Source organism: Eubalaena glacialis, chromosome 7, assembly GCF_028564815.1.
Source record: "Eubalaena glacialis isolate mEubGla1 chromosome 7, mEubGla1.1.hap2.+ XY, whole genome shotgun sequence".
Classification (NCBI taxonomy): Eukaryota; Metazoa; Chordata; class Mammalia; order Artiodactyla; family Balaenidae; genus Eubalaena; species Eubalaena glacialis.
In genome coordinates, this window is record NC_083722.1 from 86,707,478 (window position 1) to 86,735,201 (window position 27,724).

The following is a 27,724-nucleotide window of genomic DNA, read 5'->3' on the forward strand; positions in this document are numbered from 1 at the left end:
TCAGAAACCTACTCAGAGCTCTCCACTGAGGACACCAGCTGTTGGTTTTAACGTGGGCAGTGAAGCTGGCTTAGGGTCATCACCTGCTCCGAGGGAGCTAATTGCATAGGTTAATTGACAACCGATGGGGCGGGCTGGCATTAAAACTCTGACCAGTATGGGCAACAGTAATTAGTGAGATCAATCAAACTCTCTCTCCCTCCCATATGTAAATGAAAAATGCTAAGGAAATTAGTCAGGAGGTAGAGGGAGGACAGAAAAGAAAACCATAAAGAGAAGCAGGCAATGAGCAAGTGGAGGGGCCATATGGTGGAGCAGTGACCAGTGATGCAGTAACGACAGCAGCGTCCCTGGAGCCAAGCGGAAGCCGGAACAATGACTATTCCTGGCTTCTCTTGAGATCTATCTCCTCTCACCCATCAACTCACCAGTGATCTAAGTAATCGCTGGTCATGTCTTCCCTGACCCAGACTCATTTGACTGAGCTGACATCCCCCAGCTTTTACAGAACAAGCTCTAAGCAAACACAAGTGAAATAGCCTTCCTACTGGTCTTCCTGAATTTACTCTGTTCGTTTCTCTAAACCATTATTCACACTGAAGCCAGAGTGACGTCTCCAGACTGTAAATCTAAGTTTATCAGCCTCCTTGCCTAAAACTCACAAATGGTTTCCTATTCTGTTGACATAAAGTGAAAATTCCCTACCGTGGCCTCCCAGTTCCTGTGTCGTCCAGTCACCGTGCCTCCGCTTCATCCTCACCTGGAGCCTCCCTCCCCCTCAGCCTCTCTGGTCCAGCTACCCTGGCCTTCTTTCAGTCCCTCCCGATCACCACACTCCCTCCTGCCACTGGGTTTACCACAGGCTGTTCCATCTGCCTACCATGTGGATCCCTTGCCCTTTCACCTACTTCATTCCTTCCTACTCGGCATCACACATCACCTCCCCAGGGATGTTTCCCTCACCTCCCTGGCTGACACCAACCTCATAGCATCCCCCTTGCACGGTATTGTCACAGGGGTGACTTCTTTTGTGATTACGTGATTAATATCAGTCTTGACCACTAAGCTCCCTGGGATCAAAGTCCATGTCTGAGTTTTCTCACTGTTGTGTCCCCAGTACCTTGTACGGTGTCTGGCCCACAGAAGACACTCAAATATTTGTTGACTGCATGACTGGTTTAATGTCTGCCTGCAAATAACACTAGGGAAAGGCTCTTCTACAAGGGCCACTGTATAGTTGCCATGGAACGAATGACAATAGTAACAGTGGGCAAGTAACTGTCGCTTAGGAAGGGCCGACACACAACAGGAGACCAGAGTATGTGTGGCTGTATGCACAGTACCCAGGACCAAGCACTCCACTTGGAAGGGGAGCCCAATCCTTCTGCAGCCGCAACATCTACTTTAGCACCTAGGACAATGCCCAGAAGGTCAGTGGCACTTGGCTCTCCTTTATCGAGTTTCATTTAAGCTTGCAGGTCTATTTCCAGAGTTCATGGCTACAACTTGGTAGCCAAAATGGTTGCCAGTATGGTGCCTGTTACCACCTCAATCCTGCTTTCAATTGAGTTGGAAAATTAAAGAGAACAAATTTGCAGCTTTGATTGCAAACTGAAAAAGTGATACAATTAACACAAATGTCTTTGATTGCCTCTTGAAAAACATTTGTAAATCAAAATTGGTAATGTTTTTAACGGTATGACATATTCTTTCAAATTATCCATGAGAGAGGGAAATGGTTTCGGATCATGCAAATGTGTGAAATTATGCCTAATAAATGAAAAATATTCTTCCCTACGTAATTCCCTTTAGGGGACCTGCTATAGTTCAAAAAACTTTTTGAACACTTGACAGGTGCCAGGTATTCTGCTGGGCCAGGGGTAGGAGATATGGAGAATCTGCAAAACTCTTGCTGTCAAGGGCCTCACGCTCTGATGGAGGAGATCGGGTCAAAAGAAAATAACACGAGCCATGTTGCAAGTGTACGTCGTGTATACGTAGGGTAAAGTGCACATCCTTTATCCTATGAAGGAGATAATAAGGGTGCAGAGTTTTTTGAAAATTAGGAGTAGCTCATGGAGAAGACCGTAAAAGGTCCAAGATATCATAGAGTCCAGCTTCCTAACTTTACAAGGAAGAAAAATGAGGCCCCCCAAAGGTCACGATCTCTTGACTAGTTAGTGCCAAACCAGATTTCGAACCCAAAAGTTCCCTTTAAAGAGCTGTCAAAGATATGACCAAGTTCTACTGTTCTTACTGGCTTTCTCCAAACCACTCCAGCCACTGGGGGTTGAAGTATCAAGCAGATGTTGTTTGCTTTTTATAAGGGAGCAGCAAGGTCCATCTCCCTGCCTCCCATCTGGTCCCTTTCCACTCTCCTTCCCATATATCAGGTGGAATAACTTCCCCAAATGCAAATCTGATCACGCCGCCCCTTTCCTTCCCACCACCCTTAGGTTAACAGCCTGGGTCCATCCTAAGGCTCTCTCCAAGTGCTCTGGTCCTGACCCTTGACTGCGGCCTCCTCTTCCACCGCTATCTCCTTCCCTCTCCATGTTCCAGCCACACTGTTCTTCCTCTGGTTCTTCAATCTTGCCATGCTTTCTCCCGCTTCCGGGGCTCAGCACACACTCTTCCCTCTGCTTGGAACACTCTTCCTCCTCCTTCTCCTAATGATTCATTTGGTTCGGATAAGATACCATTACCCTGACCTGCAGACTGGGTTAGTCCTTCCCTGCCCTCTGTATGCGCTCTGCCATTGCTCTGTATTGAATCACGGGTTGAACATCTGCCTTCTGCACTAGACTCTAAGCCCCAAGAGTGTGGGAACATCTCAATCATTCACTGATGCGTCCCCAGCCCCTAGCACAGTACGTAGATTCTTAGGTAGGCTAAGCTGCTGGAACAAATACACTTCAAATCCTTAGTCTTTTACAGAGCAAGAAGTTATTTTTTTCTTTTTCATGTGACAGTTCAGAGTCGGGGTTCCAGGTTGGTGGCAGTTTTACTCCATGCCACCACGTAGGGACACAGGCTGATGTGGCTTGTGGCTTCAAGATGCGGCTTCCAAAGTACTCCTGATCATTTCTGTGTTAATTGGCTGGAAACAGGAAAGGGCACGGAAGAGGCTGCGTAGAAGGTGACCACTTCTCCTCTGCTCCTTTTCCGTTGGAGGGCATTTGGTCATATGGTCACAAAAGGCCACACAAAAGGCTAGGATATGTGGGCCAGCCATTGCCAAGTACTGTACTTCTTTACCATGTGACAAGGGGAGAAAGGATTTTGAAAGACAGATGGCAGCTCCACCAGAACGCTCAGGGCAGATTTACTGAAAATAAATTAATTTTTAAATCATTATATTGCTCTACTTTAGATGCTGATATCAATACCCAAACTCCCAGAATCATTATGTTTCTATCATTTTGTTGGCAGCATTTCAATATCCAAACAACTGGCTTCAATAAAAGGTAAGGCCTGGGGTGACAGCGTTGTATGTGTTTCTTCTCTACCATGAGAGCATGCCAAGAGTTAAAAATAATAGGACACCAAAGAATGCCATCGATGTAAGAGAACTTGTAGATAAATCATCAAGCATTTATGATGTTCTTTTTATTCTTATTTTTATTTTTTTATAAATTTATTTATTTATTTATTTTTGGCTGCATTGGGTCTTTGTTGCTCCGCGCGGGCTTTCTTTAGTTGCGGCGAGCGGGGGCTACTCTTCCTTGCGGTGTGCAGGCTTCTCATTGCGGTGGCTTCTCTTTGTTGTGGAGCACGGGCTCTAGGCATGCGGGCTTCAATAGTTGTGGCTTGAGAGCTGTAGAACGCAGGCTCACTACTTGTGGCACACAGGCTTAGTTGCTCCGCAGCACGTGGGATCTTCCCAGACCAGGGCTCGAACCCGTGTCCCCTGCATTGGCAGGCGGATTCTTAACCACTGTACCATCAGGGAAGTCCCTGATGTTCTTTTTAAACATTTGGGAATTGAGGTCCAGTGATAGGAATTAGCTCACCCAAATTTAAAGGCCCAGCTATAATAGGAGCATGGATCCCTGACTCCTAATTCAGTGTTCATCCCACCATGGCCAGTTGGCCCTCCATGGGAAGTATCCTCAGTGTGTCCAGAGCAAGACCATCAGCATCTGACTCATAAACCTTCAGTGGTATTCAGGATGCAATCAGTCCCCAACTGCCTCTGTTGATTGAGCAAAACATAGTGTGGCAAACTTCCAAGGTGTAAACATTTGCCCTCAGCATTCCATTTTATAGGTAAAATATTTTTAGAGCCAACAATACTGTCATGGAAATAACAATATAAGAAAAAATACACTCATATACTGGGATCATTATCTTATTCCAAAACATGTGGCTTCTTTATAGAGTAACAAGCACAGCTGGATTCTACTATATTGCAGTTATTTTTCCTCCTAGATGGCTGGTCTATGTCTCCAGAGGAGACGCTTTATATTTCTATTTAAATAAATCTTCAACTTGGTGAGAATATTATTGTTACACTATCTCAACACAAGAGACCCATGATTTCTGTTTCACAATTTCAGGCACTTTTGATAATGTCAATGACAAAATATCATGTCCATGACATGATAAATATCCATGACATTTCTCGTACAACAGCCCCCTCTGGGAGGCTGAGGGGGGAGTGTAACTCTCTATCATCCACACTGCCCACCAATACACACACACACACACACACACACACACATCATTCCTGGCACCAGACTCCTTACAGTAGACAATTGGGCCACATTTATTCCCATGCCTTAAGAAAACACAGGATAAATATGGTTCATCTTGCCAGAATGTATTTTATTCAATGGTAATTTTAAGTGTTATTCACTGAAATCAAGCAGGGCTAGATCATGGAATAGAAGTCAGTACCAACCCACATTTTCACTTCTGGCTGTTTGGGCTTATGCCCTTGATCTCTTGGGGGAGGTGGATAGAAATGGGTGTTGAGTACATATTTGCCTGTAGCATCCAAAGTAGTTTTATAGTGGAAAAGTTTGAAAAGTGCTAGAGTATTGGGGAAACTATCGATCTAGCAAGAAAACAGAAGAGATCTAATTTTTAGTTCTGCCATACACGACTGATGCAAACTGGGAAAAACCACATTTCTCCTGTAGGTCTTCATTTCTTCGTTTGAAAAAATAACTAATATTAAGAAAAGTTCTAAAATGAGGTGATTCTGACACTTTGCTGTACTGAGGTTTGTGTTTCTACTACACTAAAGTGTTAGGAACTCACTAAATGAAATGTTTCACATTTTAGGTTCCACTTTCCAGGGCAGGTGAGGAGAAAGAGGCAGGGATTGTTCTCAAGTTCAAGTCAGCTCAGTTCAGCACATGTCTATGCTAAGGCCTACAACACGCCAGGGCCTGGGAATGAATGCAATGATAAATAAGATGCAGTGACTGCCCTCAGGGAACATACAGCCTAGAGCTGCACTGTCCAATATGGTAGCCACTAGCCACCTGTGGATATGGAACACTTAAAATATGGTTAGTTTGAATCGAATTGTGCTGTAAGTGTAAAATATATGACAGATTTAAGAGACTTAGCAGGAAAAAGTGTAACACATCTGAGTAATTTGTTCATGTTGATCACATGCTGAAATGATATTTTGATAAATTGGGTTAAATAATATATTTCTAAGATAATTTTATCTGCGTCATTTTACTTTTTTAATGTGGCTACTTAGAAAAAATTTCATTATAATTCGGGCTGGTATTACATTTCTTTTGGACAGCACTGATCTAGAAGGTAATTGAGACAGATAAACAGTGTTTCAGTCTGAAGGTTATGACAAGCTTATGTTTAGGGAAGTAGAGAAGCACAAAGGAGGGGCAGGTAGCCCTAGCCCAGGGTTTGGGAAAGAATCCTGCAGGATACACTGCCTGAAAAGCAAGATCTAGAGGCCGCATGCATCACGGTGAGGAACCAGACTGACTGTGTGACCTTGAGCAAGCTACTTAACCTCTCTGTGCTTCAGTTTCCTCATCTATAAAGTGGAGATGTTACTGGAACCCACCTCGGAGGACTGATGTAAGAATTAAATGAGTCAAATCATATGCATCCCGTAAAGAAGTGGCTGGCATACAGAGCGTGGGCTCCATAATCGTCCATCACAATGCAAGCTCCAGGAACCAAGGAGTTGTTCTCTTAATATGGCTCACTGCTCTCTCCCCAGAACTAGGACAAGGCCCGGCAATAAGTACTTGCTGGGAGGACAGAGTGTGTAAGGAACTGCAGACAGTTTGGTATTATTAAAGCATAAAAAGTGAGGTAGGAGCTAGCAGGAAATGTGGACATGAAGTGCCTAGATTAACACCTTTCCCCCACCCCCATTCCAAAGGCAAGAGAGGCCATAAAAGACACCCAAAAAGAAACATCAATCCTTTGCATTTTTAATGGCACTTCGCCCTTTACAATATGCTTTCACATATTCGCTCACAACTCTGTGAGGCAGACAGGGCAGGAATTAGGAGGCAACACGCTGAGTTTATTAAAGGAAGAACCCAACCATAAAAAGAGGAAACCAAAAAACGCCTCACAAAGTCTCATCAGTATCGGTAGGATAACCGGAGCTCGTTTTTATCTTTTATTTTAAATTTTTTTCTAGTTCGGTTTTTACCATGAGCATATGTTATTTTATAGTCAGGGAAAATGCATGCTGTGTTAAAATGAATGGAGGAGAGGGAAGAGAAGTGGGGTAGTCCAGATGGAGTCCGCATTTAGAGAGCAGTCAGACCTGAACTTCATCAGAGGACTGGGAAACGTCTGGTTCCGCAGCCTCCATGGAGATGCTCTTAGAAGGAGTTATTCCAAAGTGGCAGATCTTTCTATGGCCTTTGAAGGCAGACAGACTTTCGAATCTTTCCTCTACCTCCTGGCAGCAATGTGACGTTAAGATTCTTAATCTCTCCATGTGTCAGTTTCCAATATGTAAAATAGAGACACAAATAGTACCTACATTTCTGGGTTTATGAAGCATTAAATAAGCTTATGTTTGAAAGGCATCTGGCACACAGTAAACAAGAAAGGTGTCTATCATTACTTGCAAGCTCACTCACAGCTTGGAAACTCACCCGTTCCTTTCCAGAAGGGCACAGCCAGGAGAGGAAGAGATTACTGTCCCCCATGAGAAGTCTCAGACCCAGTAGAACAACCCATACTAGAGCCCTGTCTAGTTATTCTGGGTTATGAATAAATAAATCAACTGGTAAAAGTTACAGAAGGGATATTTACCTCCGAAGGAATTAAGGTGTTTCTTCTAAGCACTTTGCTTCTTAAAAACAAGACTATTTATAAACAGAGTTTATTCTTTAGCCACGTAAATGCCAAGTTACCACCGTACAGCTCCTCACCACCTCAACCCCACCTCCCAGGAAAGGGAGACATGAGCTAAAAGAAATATGCCATCTCCTTGTTTTTGATGAGCAGGAAAATCTTGGGTAATTGAGGAAAAAATCCCAATTTTACTTTTTATTTTTATTTCTTAAATTTATTTATTTTATTTATTTATTTTTGGCTGCGTTGGGTCTTTGTTGCTGCGCGCGGGCTTTCTCTAGTTGCAGCGAGCGGGGGCCACTCTTTGTTGCGGTGCGTGGGCTTCTCATTGCGGTGGCCTCTCCTGTTGCGGAGCACAGGCTCTAGAGCGCAGGCTCAGTAGTTGTGGCTCACGGGCTCAGTTGCTCCGCAGCATGTGGATCTTCCCGGACCAGGGCTCGAACCCGTGTCCCCTGCATTGGCAGGCGGACTTCCAACCACTGCGCCACCAGGGAAGCCAAAAAAATCCCAATTTTAAATGTGGGTTTCAGGATGTGGCAGAAATGAAAGGAAGAGATGGATGAGGATAGGAGGGAAAAGAGCTAAAAATTGAATGCAAAGAAGCAGGGAACTTTCTGAGTCTGGGATAGTAGTCTAGATGGAGGGCCAGCCACTGGACTAACAGACAGAAGCCACAGGTCAGGATGAGACTGAGGATCAGAAACCAAAGAGGAAATCAAGGAGTAAGAAGCTAAGGATTACAGGTTCTGCAGACATTGATTTGACAAATATCTGTGAAGCACCTCCTAGGTCCTAGGCACTGTTCTAAGTGCTGAAGTTTCCACAGAAGAGAAGACAGGCAAAACATTCCTATCTTCATGAGCCTTATGTTTTCAACATGGATTCAAATTCAAGCTCTGCCACTTATTAATGTGTCCTCAGCAAGATCCTATCCTTTCTTCATCTATGGAATGGTATAATCATGGAGAGACGTACTGTGTTCATGGGTTGGAAGAGTCAACATAGTAGGTATCAGTTCTCCCCAAGTTGCTCTCTAAGTTTAATGAAATATCACAAAATTCAAGTTGTTTTTTAAAAAAAACAGGCAAACTTATTCTAAACTTTATGTGGGAAGGGGACTAAAATAGTCAAAACTGTAAACATCTCAAATGTCCTTCCATGGTGAATGTGGTACTTTCATATCATGGAATACTACTCAATGAAAAGGAAAATACCATCAATACATGCAACAACTTGGATAAAACGCAAGGGAGGGGTTTCCCTCATGGCGAAATGGTTAAGAATCCACCTGCCAATGCAGGGGACATGGGTTCGATCCCTGGTCCAGGAAGATCCCACATGCCGCAGAGCAACTAAGCCCGTGTGCCACAACTACTGAGCCTGCGCTCTAGAGCCCGTGAGCCACAACTACTGAGCCTGTGTGCCCAAACTACTGAAGCCCCCGCACGTAGAGCCCGTGGTCCGCAACAAGAGAAGCCACGACAATGAGAAGCCCGCCCACCACAACGAAGAGTAGCTCTGCTCGCTGCAACTAGAGAAAACCTGCTCACAGCAACAGAGACCCAACGCAGTCAAAAATCAAATAAATAAATAAATAAATTTATTTTAAAAAAAAAAACTCAAGGGAACCGCAACATTGTAAAGCAACTATACCCCAATAAAAAAATAAAAACAGAAGAAAAAAAAAACTCAAGGGAATGATGCTGACCTTAAAAAGCCATTCTTAGAGAACTTCTATAGGATTCCATTCACAGAACATTTGTTGTTTCATAACATATGAAGATGGAGAACAGATTAGTGATTGCCAGGGGTTAGGGATGGGGGAGGGGGCTGGTAGAAAGATTGGCTGTAACTATAAAGGGTTACTATGAGAGAATCTTGTGTTGGTGGTACAGTTCTGTATATTGATTGTGGTGATAGTTACACAAAGGTACACATTTGGTAACATTGCCTAGAACTACACACACACACACACACACACACACACACACACAGGATGAGTGCATATGTAACTGGTAAAATCTGAACAAACTGTGGATCGTATCAATGTCAGTTTCTTGCTTTGGATGTTGTACTGTAATTATGCAAGATGTTGCTTGGGGGAACCGGTGCAGGAGATTGTTTTTGCATATTTATTGGCAATTTCCTGTAAATTTATAATCATATCAAAATAAAACGTTTAAAAACACAATAAAAATTTAAATGGTATAATAATCCCTATGGTGGTTATGAGAAGTAAATATACAACTTATTAAAGTATCTGGCACACAATAGATGCACAATAAATGGCAGCTCCAACTTCCTATCCCAATCAGATTGCTTGACTGGCTCTAGCTTGTCCTTGACTTGCTCTAGCTTGCGAGCAAATAAGTGGGTACTCTTGAGTGAGGGGCAAGAAAGAGTTATCCATTTGCAGGACCAGGAAGTCCGAATGCCTCAAGCTTCGGCCTAATTGTGGGTGAAATGACATGGGGGGATGGAGAGGACGCACATTTCCTCATGCAAGAGAGAGAGGCCAACACATTGATTAGAATGCTTTGGCAGATGTTTATATACACAATTTACCATTTAGTCGGAGTCCTGTTCAGAGATACAGTAAAAACTGAGAAGGTCCACAGTTTTTTTCCCTTCATCCATTCCTCATAACTCTTGTCATTCCATCTAACTTTTTTTTTAATTTTTATTTTATATTGGGGTATAGTTGATTAACCATGTTGTGTATTGAACTTTAATTAAAAAAAAAAAAACTAAATGCTTAAAATCTTTTAAAGCCTTCTCTGTACATGTGATGGAAAATCCTGATTCCTTTCCACAACCTAGGAGCCCTGCATGGTCTAGCCCCTGCCAACCTTTCTAATGAAACACCCTTTCAGCTTCTAGAATCCAGCCACAACTGTCTCCTTTCAGCTCCTCCAGTGTGCCAGGCTCCTGAACTGAGCCTTCACATATGCTGTTCCCTGAGCCTGGAACACTCAACACAACCCTAATCCCAGGCTGACCCACCCCACCCTTTAGATATCAGGTCCTTCCCACCATATTGGTCTTAGCTTAAATATTAATCTACTTATATAATAGATGCCTCCAAGACAACCTACCTCAGTACTTTTCCTCTGAGACCCACTCTGTAATTTTCTATTTCTTCTGTTTCTATACCTTCTTTGCCTCATACAAGTTGCAAATATGCATAATATATGTGTATATGGAGAAATAAATAATTATCAAATATGTATAAAACAAATATATGTATACACACATATCCTCTTGATTATTATTTATTACCCCACTAGATTGTAATATAGATGAGGGCAGAGGCCACATCTGATTGTGTCACTTCTATGTGCTGAATAGCTCAGAAAGTACCAGAAACACAGTAAGTGCTTGATACAAAAGTCACAAATATCTGACTGATCATCTTTCTTTGAATCCATGATTGTTGCACATTACCTGGGCAGAAAGCTGTTGGATTTTGTTTTTCTCTTCTCTTCTTCCTATTCATTCATTCAACAGCATTTACTGGCACCTACTACATAGCAGGCATTTGTGCTGGTCACTGGGAATATAGTGATAAAAAAAGCTATGATCTCTGGCCTCATGGAGCTTGTATTCTAGTTAGAGAGAAAGATGATTAAATATGCAATAACTGTAAAGCAGGAAAAGTTCTATAATAAGGGATATATTGGTGACTGAGAGAACAGAGAGGATAAGAATTTCTTCACTGTCCTTTGTGCAGTTCTCAGAGTTCACTGTGTACTACCCACTGGAAGGGACTGAGCTAGTACCATCCTTTCAAGGAATTTAAATCAGAGAAACCAGCTAGATCACTGTGATTGAGGCCATGATTCAAAGAGATCCCTTGTCTATCATGGTATTAAAGGACTTGTCCTGGATGTCATTCTCCTTTATCACACTGGCATGTGGTGATGCTCTATCTGACACAGAATATAAACTCCACAAGAGCAGGACTTTGTCTTATTCAGTGAGGTATCCTTAATGCCAGGGACTGAGCCAAGCACACAGTAGATGCTCTATAAATATTTGTTGAATAACTGAATGAAATTACACATCGGAAGACCAAGGCTTAGAGAGGTCAGGTGTCTTCCCAAGGTCACAGGGGAAGAGGGTGATAAATCTCATCCTAATTCTACTAATTCTAGATAAATCTCATTCTAATTCTACTAATTCTAATTGCTACTGTGGGACTTTTGTTCTCCATGGTTTAAAGATCAAGGATCAGACACCCCCATGTCCCACTCCCAGATAGGTGGCAAAGAGCCCAAGGCCAGGATCACATTGACACAAACCTTCCAGCCCTGTTCCCTAAGTTCCCCTGGAAGGTAGAGCCTCATGTCTGGGGAAGGGTCATTTCTAACCTAGGCTACACAGTTGTACATTTCTTCTCTCACAGCTCTACGCAAGGGTTCAGATCTGGAAAAAGCCATCGCCACTGCCGCTATGATTTTCAGAAACTTTTCTGACCCTGATGGTAAACTTGGGAAAGCTACTGCCAAAAATCTACTGCAAACCCAATTTAGGAATTTCACAGAGGTAAGAGAACTAACAGGTACCAAGAAAGAGGGGGCCACGCCATAACGGCTGGCCTGAAGAGTCAACAACTCCAGCTCAAAGACACCATTATGTTGCTTCATTCCACAAATGTTTATTGGACACCTACCCTATGCCAGGAAGTGACCTGAGCACTGGGGTTAATGCAGTGAACAAGCTAACAATCCAGCAGAGTAGAGAGATGTGCTGAAAAAGTAATTAGAAATAGTCAGAGGACCGTGAAAGAGTAGAACATGAAGTGAGAGAATAAAACAGAGGGACCATCTTGAGCTTGGTGGTCAAAACAGAGCTCCTGGGAAATTAAGGTATAGCTAAGATCTGAAGAACGAGCTCAAGAGTGAGGAGGGACCGGGGGCGGGGTGCGTGCGGGATGAGAATGATGGCATTCCCAGCAGAGGATTTGGCATAAAGCATGTCAAAGACCTACGAGGGCCAGTAAGTATTGGTGAGAAGAGAGAGGGAAGTAGGAAGCAGTGGAAGAGGAGGCCGGGGAGGTGGAGAGAAGCCACTTCTTACAGAGGCATAGCGTGAGGGCAGGAGGAAGCCAGGGAAGTTTCTAAATCCAGGTCGAAGAAATTACACCAGCTGCAGTAGGAGATGAGACTATGGTTGGGATGGGGAGTGAAACGAAGAAAAGGGGAACCGTGGGGAAGGAATCCAAACAAAAGATGTTGGTTTGGACTAAGGTGGAAAATATGGGAGGCATCTGGAAGGTGGAATGAACGGGATCTGATAACCATGAAGGCTGAAGAACAAGGGGGGACAAATAATGATACCTCGGTTCTGACTGTGGGAAGAAGTGGGTGGTGGTCCCATTTCCAGAGAAGAGGAAGGCTGGAGAATAAGCAGATTTGAGGTGGGGTAGGAGGTGGGGGCAGGTGATGAGTTCTGTTAGCACGTGTCAAGTTTAAGATGTCCTTGAAACTGTCTAGTGGAGAAAATCGGACAGCAACAGGATATGTGAGCAGGAAGGTCAGAATAGAGATCTATAACAGTGAGAGTGAGCCATATGAAAATGGTTACTGAACAGAAGGGAGTGACCTAAATCATCTAGAGGCATCTTTCTCAAACCTCAGCCATCTGAATACCATCTTCAATATTTTTCCCATATCTGCCTATAGCCTGTATTATAATTTACTTAGAACTTGTTAAGAGAACGCTCTACTTAAATAAAATTATTTTATAAGGAGCCTTGATCACTATTTTAAATGTAAATTCAGTGGGTAAAAGTGGAAGGTAGTAAAAAAATATAGATGACTGTTCATTCTTATTTAATATTTATTCTTGCATCACCTAAAATTGTGTTACATTCTACCGGCAGCACGTGTTCAAACTTTGGAAAATACTAGCCTAGGGAAAAATGCATAAGAAAAAAGGAGGGCCTCACACAGAACCTAAACCACCAACATTTAATGGTAGATTGAGCAAGAAAAAACTTAAAAGTAAACAGTCTCTCAGGTTCTATGTGTATTCTGAGACGTTTAAAAGAGAAGTATTATAGTTCCTTTAAGATATAAATATATACGGTTTTAGCCTACCACAGTTAAATAAGGTGCCACCCACTGGGGGAATCTGGGTCAAGGGTACAACTTCCCATGAATCTATGATTGTTTCAAAAGAGTGTGTGTGAAATCGGCTTTTTTTTTAAATTCCACAAGTAAGTGATTTTTTTTAAAGCCTGTTTCATAGAAACAGTGAATAGATTGGTGGTTGCCAGGAGCTAGGGGGAGGGGAAAGTGGCATGGTATAGGTCAGAGGGCGCAAATTTCCAATTTTAAGAAGAATAAGTTCTGAGGCTCTAATGCACAGCATGGTGACTATAGTTAGTAATATGGTACTGCATGCTTGAAGGTCACTGAGGTAGATCTTGAGCATTCTCCCCACACACACGCACACACACACACACAAGTTAACTCTGTGAGGTGATGGATGTGTTAATTATCTTGATCTTGGTAATCATTCCACAATGCATGTGTATTAAACCATCACACTGTACACTTTAAATATATACAATTATATTTGTCAATTATTCCATATAGAGTTAAAAAGGAGTGTGTAAAGCAAGATCCTTTTTGACCCACCTCCTAGAGAAACGGAAATAAAAGCAAAAATAAACAAATGGGACCTAATGAAACTTAAAAGCTTTTGCACAGCAAAGGAAACCATAAACAAGATGAAAAGACAACCCTCAGAATGGGAGAAAATATTTGCAAATGAAGCAACTGACAAAGGATTAATCTCCAAAATTTACAAGCAGCTCATGCAGCTCAATATCAAAAAAACAAACAACCCAATCCAAAAATGGGCAGAAGACCTAAATAGACATTTCTCCAAAGAAGATATACAGATTGCCAACAAACACATGAAAGGATGCTCAACATCACTAATCGTCAGAGAAATGCAAATCAAAACTACAATGAGGTATCACCATCAAAAAATCTACAAACAATAAATGCTGGAGAGGGTGTGGAGAAAAGGGAACCCTCTTGCACTGTTGGTGGGAATGTAAATTGATACAGCCACTATAGAGAACAGTATGGTGGTTCCTTAAAAAACTAAAAATAGAACTGCCATATGACCCAGCAATCCCTCTACTGGGCATATACCCTGAGAAAACCATAACTCAAAAAGAGTCATGTACCACAATGTTCATTGCAACACTATTTACAATAACCAGGACATGGAAGCAACCTAAGTGTCCATCGACAGATGAATGGATAAAGAAGATGTGGCACATATATGCAATGGAATATTACTCAGCCATAAAAAAAAATGAAATTGAGTTATTTGTAGTGAGGTGGATGGACTTAGAGACAGTCATACAGAGTGAAGTAAGTCAGAAGGAGAAAAATAAATATGCTGACACATATATATGGAATCTAAAGAAAAAAAAAATGTTCTGAAGAACATAGGGGCAGGAGAGGAATAAAGACGCAGACATAGAGAATGGGCTTGAGGACATGGGGAGGGGGAAGGGTAAGCTGCGACGAAGTGAGAGAGTAGCATGGACTTATATATACCACCAAATGTAAAATAGATAGCTAGTGGGAAGCAGTCGCATAGCACAGGGAGATCAGCTCGGTGCTTTGTGACCACCTAGAAGGGTGGGATAGGGAGGGTGGAGGGAGACGCAAGAGGGAGGGGATATGGGGATATATGTATATGTATAGCTGATTCACTTTGTTATACAGCAGAAACTAACACACCATTGTAAAGCAATTATACTCCAATAAAGATGTTAAAAAATAAATTAATTAATTAAAATAAATTTTTAAAAAAAGGAGTGTGTGCGTGTGTGTGTGTGTCTGTGAGTGTGAAAGAGAGAGAGAGAGAAAGAGACAGAGTACTACAGTGTGAGACACAGAAAAATGACTGGAAAGAAATGTTAATAATAGTAAGCTATCTTTGGGTAATGGGGTAAAGGGTTATTTTTACATGCTCCTATTTTTTCTAAATGTCCAATATTAAACACATATCATTTTTGAAATAATTTTTTTAAGAAAAGCTATTTTTTCAGCCAGAAACATCAGGCAGAATTAGACAAGAGATCCAAAGTTCTGGGGAGTCTTTACAGAGAGGGTGGGAGAACAAATCCTGTATCACCGGCTTACATCAGAGGCCAAAGGAAATCACAGATCCTAGAGAGAAAAAGAATGCTGCGTGTACCTGGCAAAACTTCAGTGAGCTTTTAACAAGTATGAAAATGAGGACCTAGTAGACGGATCATCCTGGTGTGATTCACCATCCCTCTGAGAACATCAGAGGAAAAGAATTAAAACCAAAGTCACCAGGAAAGACACCTTCCCCCTCGTGTCCCTCAGTGTAGGCTGAACCTGGGAAAGGTAGCCGTTCTGGGATCGCTAGCAGCAGACTCAGCCAGACCACGGTGCAATGCCGCCCTCTCCTCCAGATGAGAGCAGAGGCTGATTTCAGGGGACTTGAGGGGAGTGCTCATCCCTGGCATCCCCAGTCTCAGTGGTGATAACTTCCCTCCACTGAGCAGACATGTAGCGTCATGTCAGAATGCTGTCTTGGGGGACTTCCCTGGTGGTCCAGTGGGTAAGACTCCGCGATCCCAATGCAGGGGGCCCGGGTTCCATCCCTGGTCGGGGAACTAGATCCTGCATGCGTGCTGCAACTAAGTCCGCATGCCACAGCTAACAAGCCCGCCTGCCACAACTAAGAGCCGGCACAGCAAAAGTAAATTTAATTAATTAATTAATTAGATAAAAAAGAATGCTGTCTTGGACCAACCACCCAGCTCTGCCCCGTGAGAGTCTCTAAGGCAGGTACAGCATAAGAGTCTCCATCGCTAACTGGGCCTTCTCCTAAATCCTCACACAGGGTTCTCTGGTAAACTGAGCCAGACCTTCTGGCTGAGGCCTGGGTCTGAAAGGAATATGTCCTTTCTCATAAGCCTAAACATAATTTGGGGGATCTGACTTAGCCCTCTTATAGCCAGTCAGAGATAGTAAAACTGAGCACCTAAAAGCACTGCTAAGAAGATAAAAAGCAAGATGGTGGGTCAGGCCTCAAGAAGTCTGGACCTCCGCCAGCTCCGTGGTCTTAAAATATGCAGCAAAAAGAGGAGGAAGACCGCCAGCCATCTCTGACCTTTGAGCAAAGAGTGCTTTACGCTAGTAAAGGGCTTCTCTCTCTGTCTTATCTCCAGCTCTTCCTGGAGGGTGACAGACACAGGTCCTTTCACCCTCACTGCTGGGTGTGACCTCTTAAGGAACAGCCTAGAGAAACATGAAAGGTCTAAGCCTGTAAGAGGAATGTATCATCACTCTTAAAGTGCCTTAGTCATTGCTGTGATGGGTTTTTTTGCAGCCAGCACATGGATGAGTGTTTGGGGTTAAACTAAATGCAGTGAATCAAATGACCTGAACGTTTTTGATGCACTTGGGAAGATACGTCACGAGCTATGGCTGGAACTGAAAATCCCCTCCATTTAGGTGTTTTCACATGTTTTCCTTCACTCTGTTGCTGAGGACTATGAAGTTGGGTTTGATTCATGATCGAACTTAGGGCTGAACAACCTTCCACAGCACATATTTTCTTTTAGCATATTTTATTCCATATTTCTGGATAACTTATGCTCAGTGGAGCACATAGTGGATACCTCCACTAACAAAGGGATTGTACTCTGAAACCATAACAGTATCTGTATCTGTAGAGAAGTAGGGTAGCAGTTGAGTGTGGGCTCCAGAATCAGGTAGCCAATGCGCTGAATCCTGGTTCCACACTCATGGCTGCCTAGCTTGGGGCAAATCACTTCATTCTCACTGAGTCTCTGGCATTGCCTCTGTCGGGTGGGAAAATAATAGTTCATATTCAATAAGGTCACTGTGAGCACTCAGTGAGATAACCCATGAAAAGATTTAATACAGCGCTCAACTAGTAGCAATGGTAGCAACTGGACGTGTTGTTAATAGCATGTTTACTATTGCGTATTATCTGTAAAACCGAGGTGGCATGATGAATTTGGTTTTTTTGCTTTTTCTTCTTTATTCTTACAGGGACAAGAAACCAAACCAAGATACAAAGACCTCCTTTCTGAACTCGACCAACATACAGAAAATAAGCTGGATTTTGAGGATTTCATGATCTTACTGTTAAGCATCACTGTAATGTCAGATTTGCTACAAAATATATGGAGTGTAAAAATTATGCAATAAACAGCTTTAAATATATAGTTAGAAAAATTAAGGGCAAAAGACAGTATTAAATTATTGAATTTTTTTTCATTTTATTTTTAATTAATTGAAGGTACTGATCATGCACCTGGGGTTGCCTAGGACGGTTCTGATTGCTAATATTCAAACCCAGTGTAACTAAAAAGTCTATGCATACTCTTCAAAAATGTTTAAATAATATAGTCTCTGGTGCTTTACAATATGATAGATTTGATACCACTGAATATTGCATTGCTTTTGCTGCATCAGTAGTGTCTTAGAGCACTTTCCTTATAATCATTGAGTCCCTCATTCATTCACTCATTAAACAATGTGTGTTGAACCTCTACTTGATGGTACTGCTGAGGATACAGTAATGAACCAGCCAATCTCTGCCTTCAGACATGCCTGCAGAAGTCCAGCAGTAGAGATAGGCTATGAACAATTTATCAGTCAATTGTATATACAGTATAATTATAATTGTGATAAGGGCTACAGGATGCTAAAAGAGCTGTTATCACCAGACCTGGGATCAAAGTCAGATAAGCTCTACTGACATTCTGCAAAAGGCAAAATTATAGGGGGGAAAAAAAAAGAGCGGTGCTTGCCACGGCTGCAGGTGGGAAATGGAGTTGTCCACAAATAGGCACGAGGGAACTTTTAGGGGGGTTGGGAATGTTCTATAGCTTGATTGTGGTGATGGTTACAGGACTGCACACATCTGTCAAACTCTTAGAACTGCACACTAAAAAGGGTGAATTTTACTGTATGTGAATTCTACCTAAATAAATATGACTTAAAACCCCCAAATTCCCATATTTTTGTAATTTCTGGCCATGATTTAACCAACAACTCCTTGAGAATATGATCTAAAGGTGGGCATGTCTTAAGGACACACATCCCCTATGGCTATACCTGTGTTCCTGAGTTTAAATTATACACACACACCCATCAATGCCTGAATCTTTGAGATAGACTTGCACAAAGACTTTTACTCATTATAATATTATTGTAGCTTCCTGAGTTCCCTCCCTCATCTCCTCTTTTCTTCCCAGCCCAAAACGTTAAGGAACCCTTTCTAAAGGGAGACCTCTGACCCTGGTCTGGAGAAGCGTTATCTCATCTTGCAGTGTTCCAAATCCACCAAGACCCGACTCCTTAGCCCTCCCTACTTTCCAAACCTTAGGCATTCTAAGTCCAAGAGTTTATGTACCACGTCAGGGAAAGCCCCAGACTTTACTCTGTCACCATCTTAATGGGAGGAATGTGTGTTCAACAAGACTCAACCCCTGTGCCAGGTACTGTTTTAGAGGCTTTACAAATATTAACTCCCATCATAACCCTCTGAGGTAGGTATTAGTATTATCATCTCACAGATGAGGAAACCAAAGCACAGAGATTTTGATTTTCCCAAAGTCACACAGCTGGCAGGTTGGAGAGTTCTCTGCCCTCTCTGTGGGCATTGCTAATTTTGTTTTAATATTAGACTTCTTCATGAGCAATAATATAATTCAACAAAAATAACTGTGCACATTTCCGGCACTGTGTGAGAGAGAGCGTGGTACCAGCTGGGTCCTGGAGAACCATTTGGCATTCCTCAAATAGAATCTGTGGGCTGTGCTCCCTCCAAGCCCTTTGTATCTTAGTCACAAGTAGCTGAATATGGCAACCTTGGTGACCAATCGAAAGGTCAGATTCACACCTTTCAGAGAAGGAAAAAAGAGACCCTGGCCAATGGTGTGAGGAGGAATCTTGGAGCCATTCCAACCCTTGGGGCTCCCAAAGGATTTATGAATCTCCATCCCAGATGGGAAATCACACTCCTCTGAGGGGGAAATCAACTATAGAATCTATTTTAGCCCAATGCAAAGAATGAAAACAGAGAAAAAGCTCTTGGAGCATCAGTGACAGATAAATCGATGAGCCCTACGCTAAGACATTAGATCACAGGAGCCTCACCTCTTGGTTCTGGTCCCAGTACCGTGAGCTCTACTCTTCCAACAAAGGTTCCATCTTGAAAATATTACTGGTCATCACAGGTGATTATGGATGCAAATCTGTCCTGGGATCCCTTGGTTGCAAAGAACAAAGCCCACTGGAATCACATACACACATACACATATACACTCACACACGAAGGAAAAAGGCACAGGTTGTGTTTATCAACAAAGTACAGCAGCATATAACAAAATGAAAGGGCAGAGAATGCAACTAATGTCCACGAAACATTGGAAACAGCGATAGAAAGCAAAATCAAGATTTTGCTCTTAGTGTCTCTTAAATGAATTGGTTTCTTGGCTCTGCTTCTGTCTGCATGTGGTCTCTCCCTCATTTCTATCTCTACCTCTTGACTAGCTGTTTTTTTGGTTGTTTTTGTTTTTTTCTGATTCTAGGCCCAAAAGCCAAACACATTGTCCCCATTGCTGGCTTTACTTCTCTCTTTAAATGCTCAACCAACACTCACTAGCATCTCAGAAGCCCAATTCCAATCCCCCAGCACGAGAACCTGATTGGCTGGATTTAAGTAGGGATCACTCCAGATCTAGCTGTCTGTGTTCAGGGATGCAAGTCATGTGCCCCCTCAGCAGGGCCTGTGGGAACTGACTCTGCAAAGTATATGGACAGGTTCTCAATGAAGGAAGGGAGGAGCCAGGGAGGAAATGACTGACAGAAAATTATAAGAATCTCTAATACAAAATCCATAACTTGGACAAGAAGGGCAGTGTTATTTGCTTCTCAGGCATGGGCTCAACAAACATAGGAATTGATGGAATAATCTCCTTTGTTAGTCCAGGTAAAACCTTTCTTGCATCACTGTATAAAAGGAGCAAACCTGAGCCTCCCTGGGAAGGTTTCCTGTGATTAAATATAGTTAAGATCTTCCTGTACAAGAGCTGTGAGCACCCTTGCAATTTGGTGAGCATGACAGAAACATACCCAGTCCTGGAACTCCTAATTTTCTTAATTTTAGCCTCTAAAAATGGGTCCAAGTATGAGATCAGGAATTGTGCTTTAAATAGTCCTTTGTGAGAAAGGGGGAAAGTGCTGGAAGGAAAGCAACAGGAGTCCTGCACATCAGCTGACCTTCGGCACTGGTAAAGCTAACGAGAGTTCTCAGCGGAATTCTGAGCTAAGAGAAGGAAGGCCAGTTCGCTGAATCTGGCGAAAGCTGACACAGTCCATGGACAAGGGGCGAAAGTAACCCAGCAAATTGGCCTTGAAAGACTTATTGTGCCAGTCTCTTTCCTCTAATTTCAATCCAGGACACATCGATTCAGATTTCTCTCTGATCTTTTGTGGGGTACGGTTTTGAAATGACCAACTTCTGGCGTAAAGCGGGGTCTCTGCCTGGTCTCCTCTACCGCGCGCTTGAGGATTACGTTCCTGTCCCACGTGTTCAATACTTCGTCCACAATTCTGAATGTAAGAAAAGTGGACGCTGATGTTTTTCGTATTCATTTGGTGACAAAACATAAACCGTAACTAACTAGAGGCTCTTGGTGGTCTTGATTTCTCCCACTTCGCACGAGTGTTCAGATGGTACGGCTGTGGGGTCTATGCCTCTGGGGGAATCGCTGGCCTGGAGAAGCGGACCAGTCCAGAGGGCTGGACTCTGGTCCCAGCTCCGCCACCACCAGCCCTGTGGCCCTGAAAAAGCCCTCCACCTTTTCTGAGGGAGCCTCATAGTTTTTCAAATATAAATGTGGGATCAGAGTGGGACCTATTTTCTTAGCCAAGTCACTGTGAGACTTAAGGAAGCATGGAAATACTTCAGGAATGCAAAGTGGGCCTGTGTACATGTCTCATATCCATTCTGATTTGTCTAATTCTGGACAAATGGTCATTTTCATTATTCTTGCTCATGGCTGCCCCTAATAGAGCATCTACTACACTCAGGTATTGCCAGATGGTCCTTTGCTTAATTCCTTAAACAACCTTAAGAGATTGGTATTATGATCTCTATTCCACCAAAGAGAATGAAATTTAGAGAGGTCGAGTGACTTACCAGGGTCACAGAGCAATAAGTGGAAGATAAAACCCGGGCTTCCAATCCACATCTATCTCGTGCCACAGTCTGGCTCCTCTCTGTGAGGACAAGTGTGGATATAAAACTCCCCAAAGGAGAGCATCGCCACGATTTACAGCTTATACCTGATTATAATTAGCTGTTCTCCAAAACAAGGGGGAGGAAGAGAGAAAGAGGAAGAGCAAGCAGCAGCGGAAGCATCTCACGCGTCCAGAACCCAAAGGGAATCAAGAAGCATTAAGGGAAAAAGCAGTAACAGTATAACTTGGTTTTCCTTGCCTTTCTGTGTCATTTAGGAAGGCAATTCTTCCTTTGGGGAAAGGCCATGGAATTTTAAAATCTGTGTGGTCTGTAGCCCATGGTTTTGCTTGAAGAAAGTATAAGTGGCAGGAGGGAGGCCATGGAAGAAGGGAAGGAAGGGCAGAAGGGCCCTTGGGAGAGGAACGGGGTCCCGACATGCACCTGCTAGGCGGGGCGTTGTGGATGCTGATGTGGAGGGCAGAACCCGGGCTTTTCTTCCCAGCTCTGGTCCTGACCCCCTGCTTCCAGGTCTCAGATTCTTCCTTACTTAGTGAAAGGGTGCCCTGTGACCAGATGTCCCCCAATTCCCTTCCCATTCTGAAATAATCTTTTGTATTAACCAGGACTTTTTTTTTTAAAGAAAATTATAGCAAGTGCCAGTGACCATATGGACAAATTTTAATCACTTAAAAAGCTGTCTCTTTTACTCCTCTTTCCTAACTTTGACCTTGGCAGTCTGTGGTATAAGCCCAATACACAGAGGGCTAAACATCCTTAAGCAAGAGGTGTCCCAGAGAAAAAAGAGATAGATTTAAAAAAAAAAAGCTGATGATTTCTCAATGCTTTGTAGATTAAAAACAGGTAGCTATGCTTTATATAAGTTTTGAAAGTGCCACATAAGTCACACAATTCATGTGGCCATTTACTGGCTTGTAAGTAACATCTTTAAAAGTAAGTGCCCTGCCAGTCTTGTATAGTATCCTCAACACCTAGAACAGCACCTAGAATGTAGGGGGTGCTTGATGAATATGAAACAAAAAAAATTAATGAATGAATGAGTCCTTCTCAAACAGAAGAGTGGAAAACGGGAACATGAAGATATTTGCTTGGACACAGCTTAATGTCTTGCTGAAAAAAAAGAAAACATGGTGTGCTTTAATGGTAGATGAGCAAACTGGGTCTGATGACAAAGACCGTGCTAGCTTTAAAAATCGGTAAGAATGAAAATTTATACTCAGTTTAAGATTGCTTTCGCTTTAGCTTAGCTCAGAACCAGCAAATCAGCCGTGCAAAGTATATTGTCAAGATCAAAGACACAGAGAGTGAAACATCCCCATTGTCTAGGGGCCAATAAAGCCCACACAGAGTGGACAATCCATCAAGGCAGTGGAGCTCAGAACCTAGAACCGCTCTCCAGCTGTGATTATCTGGGGGCAGAGCCTCAAGTGCACTTCCAGCTCCTTCTATGTCTTATCTATTATGGGACCTCAGCCAGATCCAAAGGCACATTTTTATTTATAAGATGAAGCTTTTTCAAAATGCAATGATTTGTCTTTATAGTCCAAGAAATTTTACTGGCCTCATCTGCTTCTCATTATAGTTTCTCGTCCTTTTTTACCTTAAGAGTATGCTTTGACCTCAAGCAGATTTGCAGCCCACAGTGGGACAGGTTAATCCTGGGAAAGCTTTGGACCCTCCACCAGGGAGAGAGATGGAGGCCTCAGAAGCAGGACCGGGTTGATCTGGTTGCAAGGCAGCCACATCTCTAGTGGCCTGTGAAAGCTGGGAACTGGCTGCTTTCTCTAAACTTCTCTCTTTGAAGGAAAGAAAGCTGGAGGTATTGGGAGCCTCCGAAGGGCTTAATGAAAATCAATGATGAAATTAAAAGTGGGAAAAGGAGAACTTCAATTTCTCTGACACTTTGGTCTTCAAGGAAAGAGCTTCGATTCCCCCTGCAAGGCATGTGTGGAATAGTGAAGACATTAAATGGCAGAGCAACGGGGCTTATGACTCATGAGCTGTCCACGCTGGATTCCCTCCACCCACCCGCTCCCTGAAATCAGAAAGGGAGGAGAGGTGAAGAATGGAAATTACTTCTAATCTCTGGGTGACCATGTGGGAATGAACTGCGGTTTCTTGACCAGGAAACCCCTTTGAAATTAAGCTCAAGGCAGGTGATCGGGCTCAGAGGAATGGGAGGCTTTTGTCAGCACCCTGAGGCCACACACGAAGCCAGCTTGCTTATGATGTCAGTTCTGATCTTCATTTCAATCGTCCTGAGCTGCTTCGGGGCTGATGCAAAACCTCAGGAAGAGGAGGTCATCACTCTTCCTGAGAAAGATGACCTGAGACATCATGTCAGTTGTGCCTGGAGCATCTCAGCCTGAGAACTAAGACTCTTACTCGTGTCTGTATCCTTATGAGGATGGGTTGATTGTACTCGTTGGCATGTACACAGCACACATTCACAATCAGCATCCATGCCCATTGCTCTGGGCTGATGTCATACGAGTCATAGACGATTTTGAATGTCACTATGTAGCAGATGATGTTGATGCCCAGCACGTATCTTCTCAGCACATCTGAGTCCCCCTGTCACCTCAGGAGACTATCTCCAGCTCGCTGACCACTTCCTACCTCAGGTACACACGTCTTTCTTCTCTGGAGCCCTGGGAGCTTGCTCTATAGCCGGCAGGGGACATATGGGCATGTGGAGAGTTAAAACCCCCAGAGGCAACTCTCAGCCAATGAGGAGGAAAGTCAATGACTAAATCCTCAAAGCCTTCCCACCCTTTGATTATGAGGCAAGTCCTTCACAGCTTCTCAGAAGGTCCCCAGGGAGACTGAGACCCAGTTGCCTCCAGTGGTAAATTACCCGTTAATATACTTTTATTACGTTTCCTCCTTTCCTTAATTCACTTTCCCAATTTCCTTACTTTTGCTTCCTAGGCTTGCCTTCCTATAAACTTCCTGCACCTAATTTCCTGTCTCACGGTCTGCTTTGTGGGGGGTGGGTGAGTGTGGAATCCAAACTGAGAGAGCCCCTCCCCTGACCCCTATACTGAGAACAGTTTTTCTTTTTTTTTTTTTAACTCTTATTGGAGTATAGTTGCTTTACAATGTTGTGTTAATTTCTGCTGTACAGCAAAGTGAATCAGCTATACATATACATATATCCCCTCCTTTTTTGGATTTCCTTCCCATTTAGGCCACCACAGAGCATTGAGTAGAGTCCCCTGTGCTATACAGTAGGTTCTCATTAGTTACCTATTTTATACATAGTATCAATAGTGTATATATGACGTGGATGGACCTAGAGACTGTCATACAGAGTGAAGTCAGAAAGAGAAAAACAAATATCGTATATTAATGCATATATGTGGAATCTGATAAAATTGGTGTAGACAATCTTATTTACAAAGGAGAAACAGAGACACAGATGTAGAGAACAAACTTATGGATACCAAGGGGGAAAGGGGGGTGGTGGGATGAATATGGAGATTGAGAACAGTTTTTCGTACATCATAAGTAATCAAAAAGTACATGTGGATGTCTTGGGATATCTTGCTAATGATAATTCCAGCTATTCCTTAGAATCCTTTGGGAGATGATTCACAGTTGGAGATCATGAGACAGAGAAGATGAAATATTTCCTTTCTTCGAAGAAGAGGGACAGCATATATATGAAGGCAGGGCCATGTGTGGTAAATGCAGGGAAAGGTTATAGTTCTGTGTGCCTGGGACTTGGGTAGGTGGTAGATGAATGGTGGGGAAGGAGACAGGAAATAGGTCTCTATCAATTCTCCCTCTTATTGCCTCATTTTATTCCAGGTACCGCAGTAAAGGAGATTTCCATATAGAATTGAGCTCAACTCTAACCTAAACAGGCAAAGAAGACTTTGAGCAAAACTATTCAAATGGGGAGAGAAATTGAACTCAACTCTGAGTATAAAAGGAAGAAGCGGGGGTTTAGAGGCAATGGTCAGAGTGAGGGAGTAGGTGAAAAATTAGTAAGAAGAAATTGATTAGATATCAAGAGTGGGAGGATTCTCACTAAACTTGCTAATCCTGGGCTTGGCGGCCACAGGAAAGGCCTGGTCAAGAGCTGGGCTCAAAGGCACCAGGTTAAAGTTTGACCAAGAAGCTGGTCAAACCCTACCAGTGTGCTATCTCTGCTCCAACACAAAGAGTACATGAAGCATTCAACCGTCCATCCACACTGTCAACAGATTCTTATGAAGCACTTCTGCTGGGTTCCGGGATACACTGGGGGAGGAAGACAGACATGGTCCTTATTCTTATGAAGCTACATGGTTTGGAGGGAAGGTAGACACAAACTGGGAATTGCGTGGTTCGGTAAACACCATGATACGGGAAGCCTGGGAATATCCAGCAGGAACACCTGCTTTTTTTTTTTTTGGATGACTTCCAGGATGACATGACATTGTATTTAAAGCCTTAAAGGTGAGTAGGTATTGGCAAGGCAACGAGGAAAGAGAATAACATCATTAAGAATATAGTGGGTTCAAGAAATTGAAAAAAAGCTTGAGATGGGTGACATATATACACTAATATGTACAAAATAGAAAACTAATAAAAAAATAAATAAATTTTAAAAAAAGAAAGAACACTTTCCTATTCATAGTGGAAAAAAAAGTATTGTGAGCTACATTCTTTTTAACGTACACTGTATGTTTATTATATTTAAAAAGTCTATGAAGATTATAAATATGAAAATGGAATTATACTTTATTTTTATAAGTAAATATTTCCTTAAATTGGCCACACATAGTTGTACACAGAACCTAGATATCAAGTCAGCTGAATATTTTATAATATTCATTCATTTACTTATTCTTTCAAAATATATTATTGAATATCTATTATGTGCCAGGCATTATTATAGGTATTGAAGATAAACGAAATTCCTGCTGTCAAAGTATATATGTATTTAAGCAGAATAGGCTCAATAAGTAAATGAAATAAAAAGAAGAAAAATAGGAAAAAAACCAAAAAGCTTGAGAAGAGTGGGGAAGATTTGAAGAAAATTAGGCTGGGAAGTTGGCTAGAAGCCAGATTTAAAAAAAAAAAAAAAAGCCTTGAGGGCCAAATTAAGAAGATATGTATATGTTTACTACAGGACTTCTCAGAGCCTTTAATTGGTAGGTATCTTAGTTTGCATTCCACCAGAAGCACACTAAGAATCAGAATAGAATTATTGTTTGGGAGGTGATTTCAAAGAACTCCACTAGGGGAGGTGAGGACAATCAGTAAAGGTGCATTAACCAGCAGGTGGATCCCTGTGGACAGTGGGGTCTTGGTCCCTCAGGTGAGCTCTAGGAGACAGTGTAGATCATGCCTCAGAGTTTTCCCAACCAACAGGCAAGGAAGCTGAGGAATTCTCTCCCTTATACTGTCTATCGTTGATTGATGTCTGCTTTCAAGTTCATTGACTCTCCAGTGCTTCCAGCTTGCCCTGCGCCCTGGGTCAGGAGGAAAAGACAACAAATAACAGAACAAGAACCTAGGGCAAGAGCCACAGGTGCGTACGGTAATCGGAGTGTGCAGTGCATGGGGACGCAGCATGGACGGGGCTGCTGCAGTAGGGTGATGGGGTCTGTGAAGTTTCAAGAGGGGAGATAAGGTTTGTGCATTTTCCAGATATATTTGACCACATCATAGTTTTGTATAGAGCATCCTGAAAGACTAGTAGTTTCCACATAACACATTGTGAGCGTTCCTTGTCTAGGTCAGTGGTCAACACATTTTGTCTATAAAGGGCCAGACAATAAATATGTTTGGGCTTGCAGGCCATATGGTCTCTGTTACAGCATCTTCACTCTGTTGTATCATGAAAGCAGCCACAGACGACACGCAAATGAATGGCCATGGCTACGGTCCAGTGAAACCTTATTTACAAAATCAGGCAGCGGGGCCAGATTTGGCCCTTGACCTATAGTTTGCTGACCCCTGGTCTAGATCATTCCTACAGCTCATCCAGCTCTAAGATTCTAAAACACGTTTGTGGTTGTCCTGCTCAGCAGAAAGGTCTGACTGAGTGATTTTACAAAGCCTTCGCTACCTCCTTCTCATGTGGCTCCATGGTAAATGTGTCTCAGATCATGGT

The 27,724-nt window shown here is 42.7% G+C and overlaps 1 protein-coding gene across 1 annotated transcript; it reads left to right on the forward strand.

Annotated features, from left to right (window-relative positions):
• Nucleotides 1–1,320: 1,320 nt before the first annotated feature.
• On the forward strand, nucleotides 1,321–17,552 carry SNTN (sentan, cilia apical structure protein). Its single transcript, XM_061195505.1, has 4 exons — nucleotides 1,321–1,430; nucleotides 3,433–3,467; nucleotides 11,714–11,853; nucleotides 17,394–17,552. The coding sequence occupies exons 1-4, from the start codon at nucleotides 1,321–1,323 to the stop codon at nucleotides 17,550–17,552; spliced, it is 444 nt and encodes a 147-aa protein (XP_061051488.1).
• Nucleotides 17,553–27,724: the final 10,172 nt, after the last annotated feature.

What these genes read in the sequence shown, in the direction of transcription:
- SNTN (XM_061195505.1), top strand. Translation starts at nt 1,321, where the DNA reads ATGTGTGGCTGTATGCACAGTACCCAGGACCAAGCACTCCACTTGGAA. An exon ending in CCTAGGACAATGCCCAGAAG is followed by an intron (nt 1,431 to 3,432) that starts GTCAGTGGCACT and finishes TTTTGTTGGCAG; the next exon opens with CATTTCAATATCCAAACAAC. An exon ending in ACAACTGGCTTCAATAAAAG is followed by an intron (nt 3,468 to 11,713) that starts GTAAGGCCTGGG and finishes CTTCTCTCACAG; the next exon opens with CTCTACGCAAGGGTTCAGAT.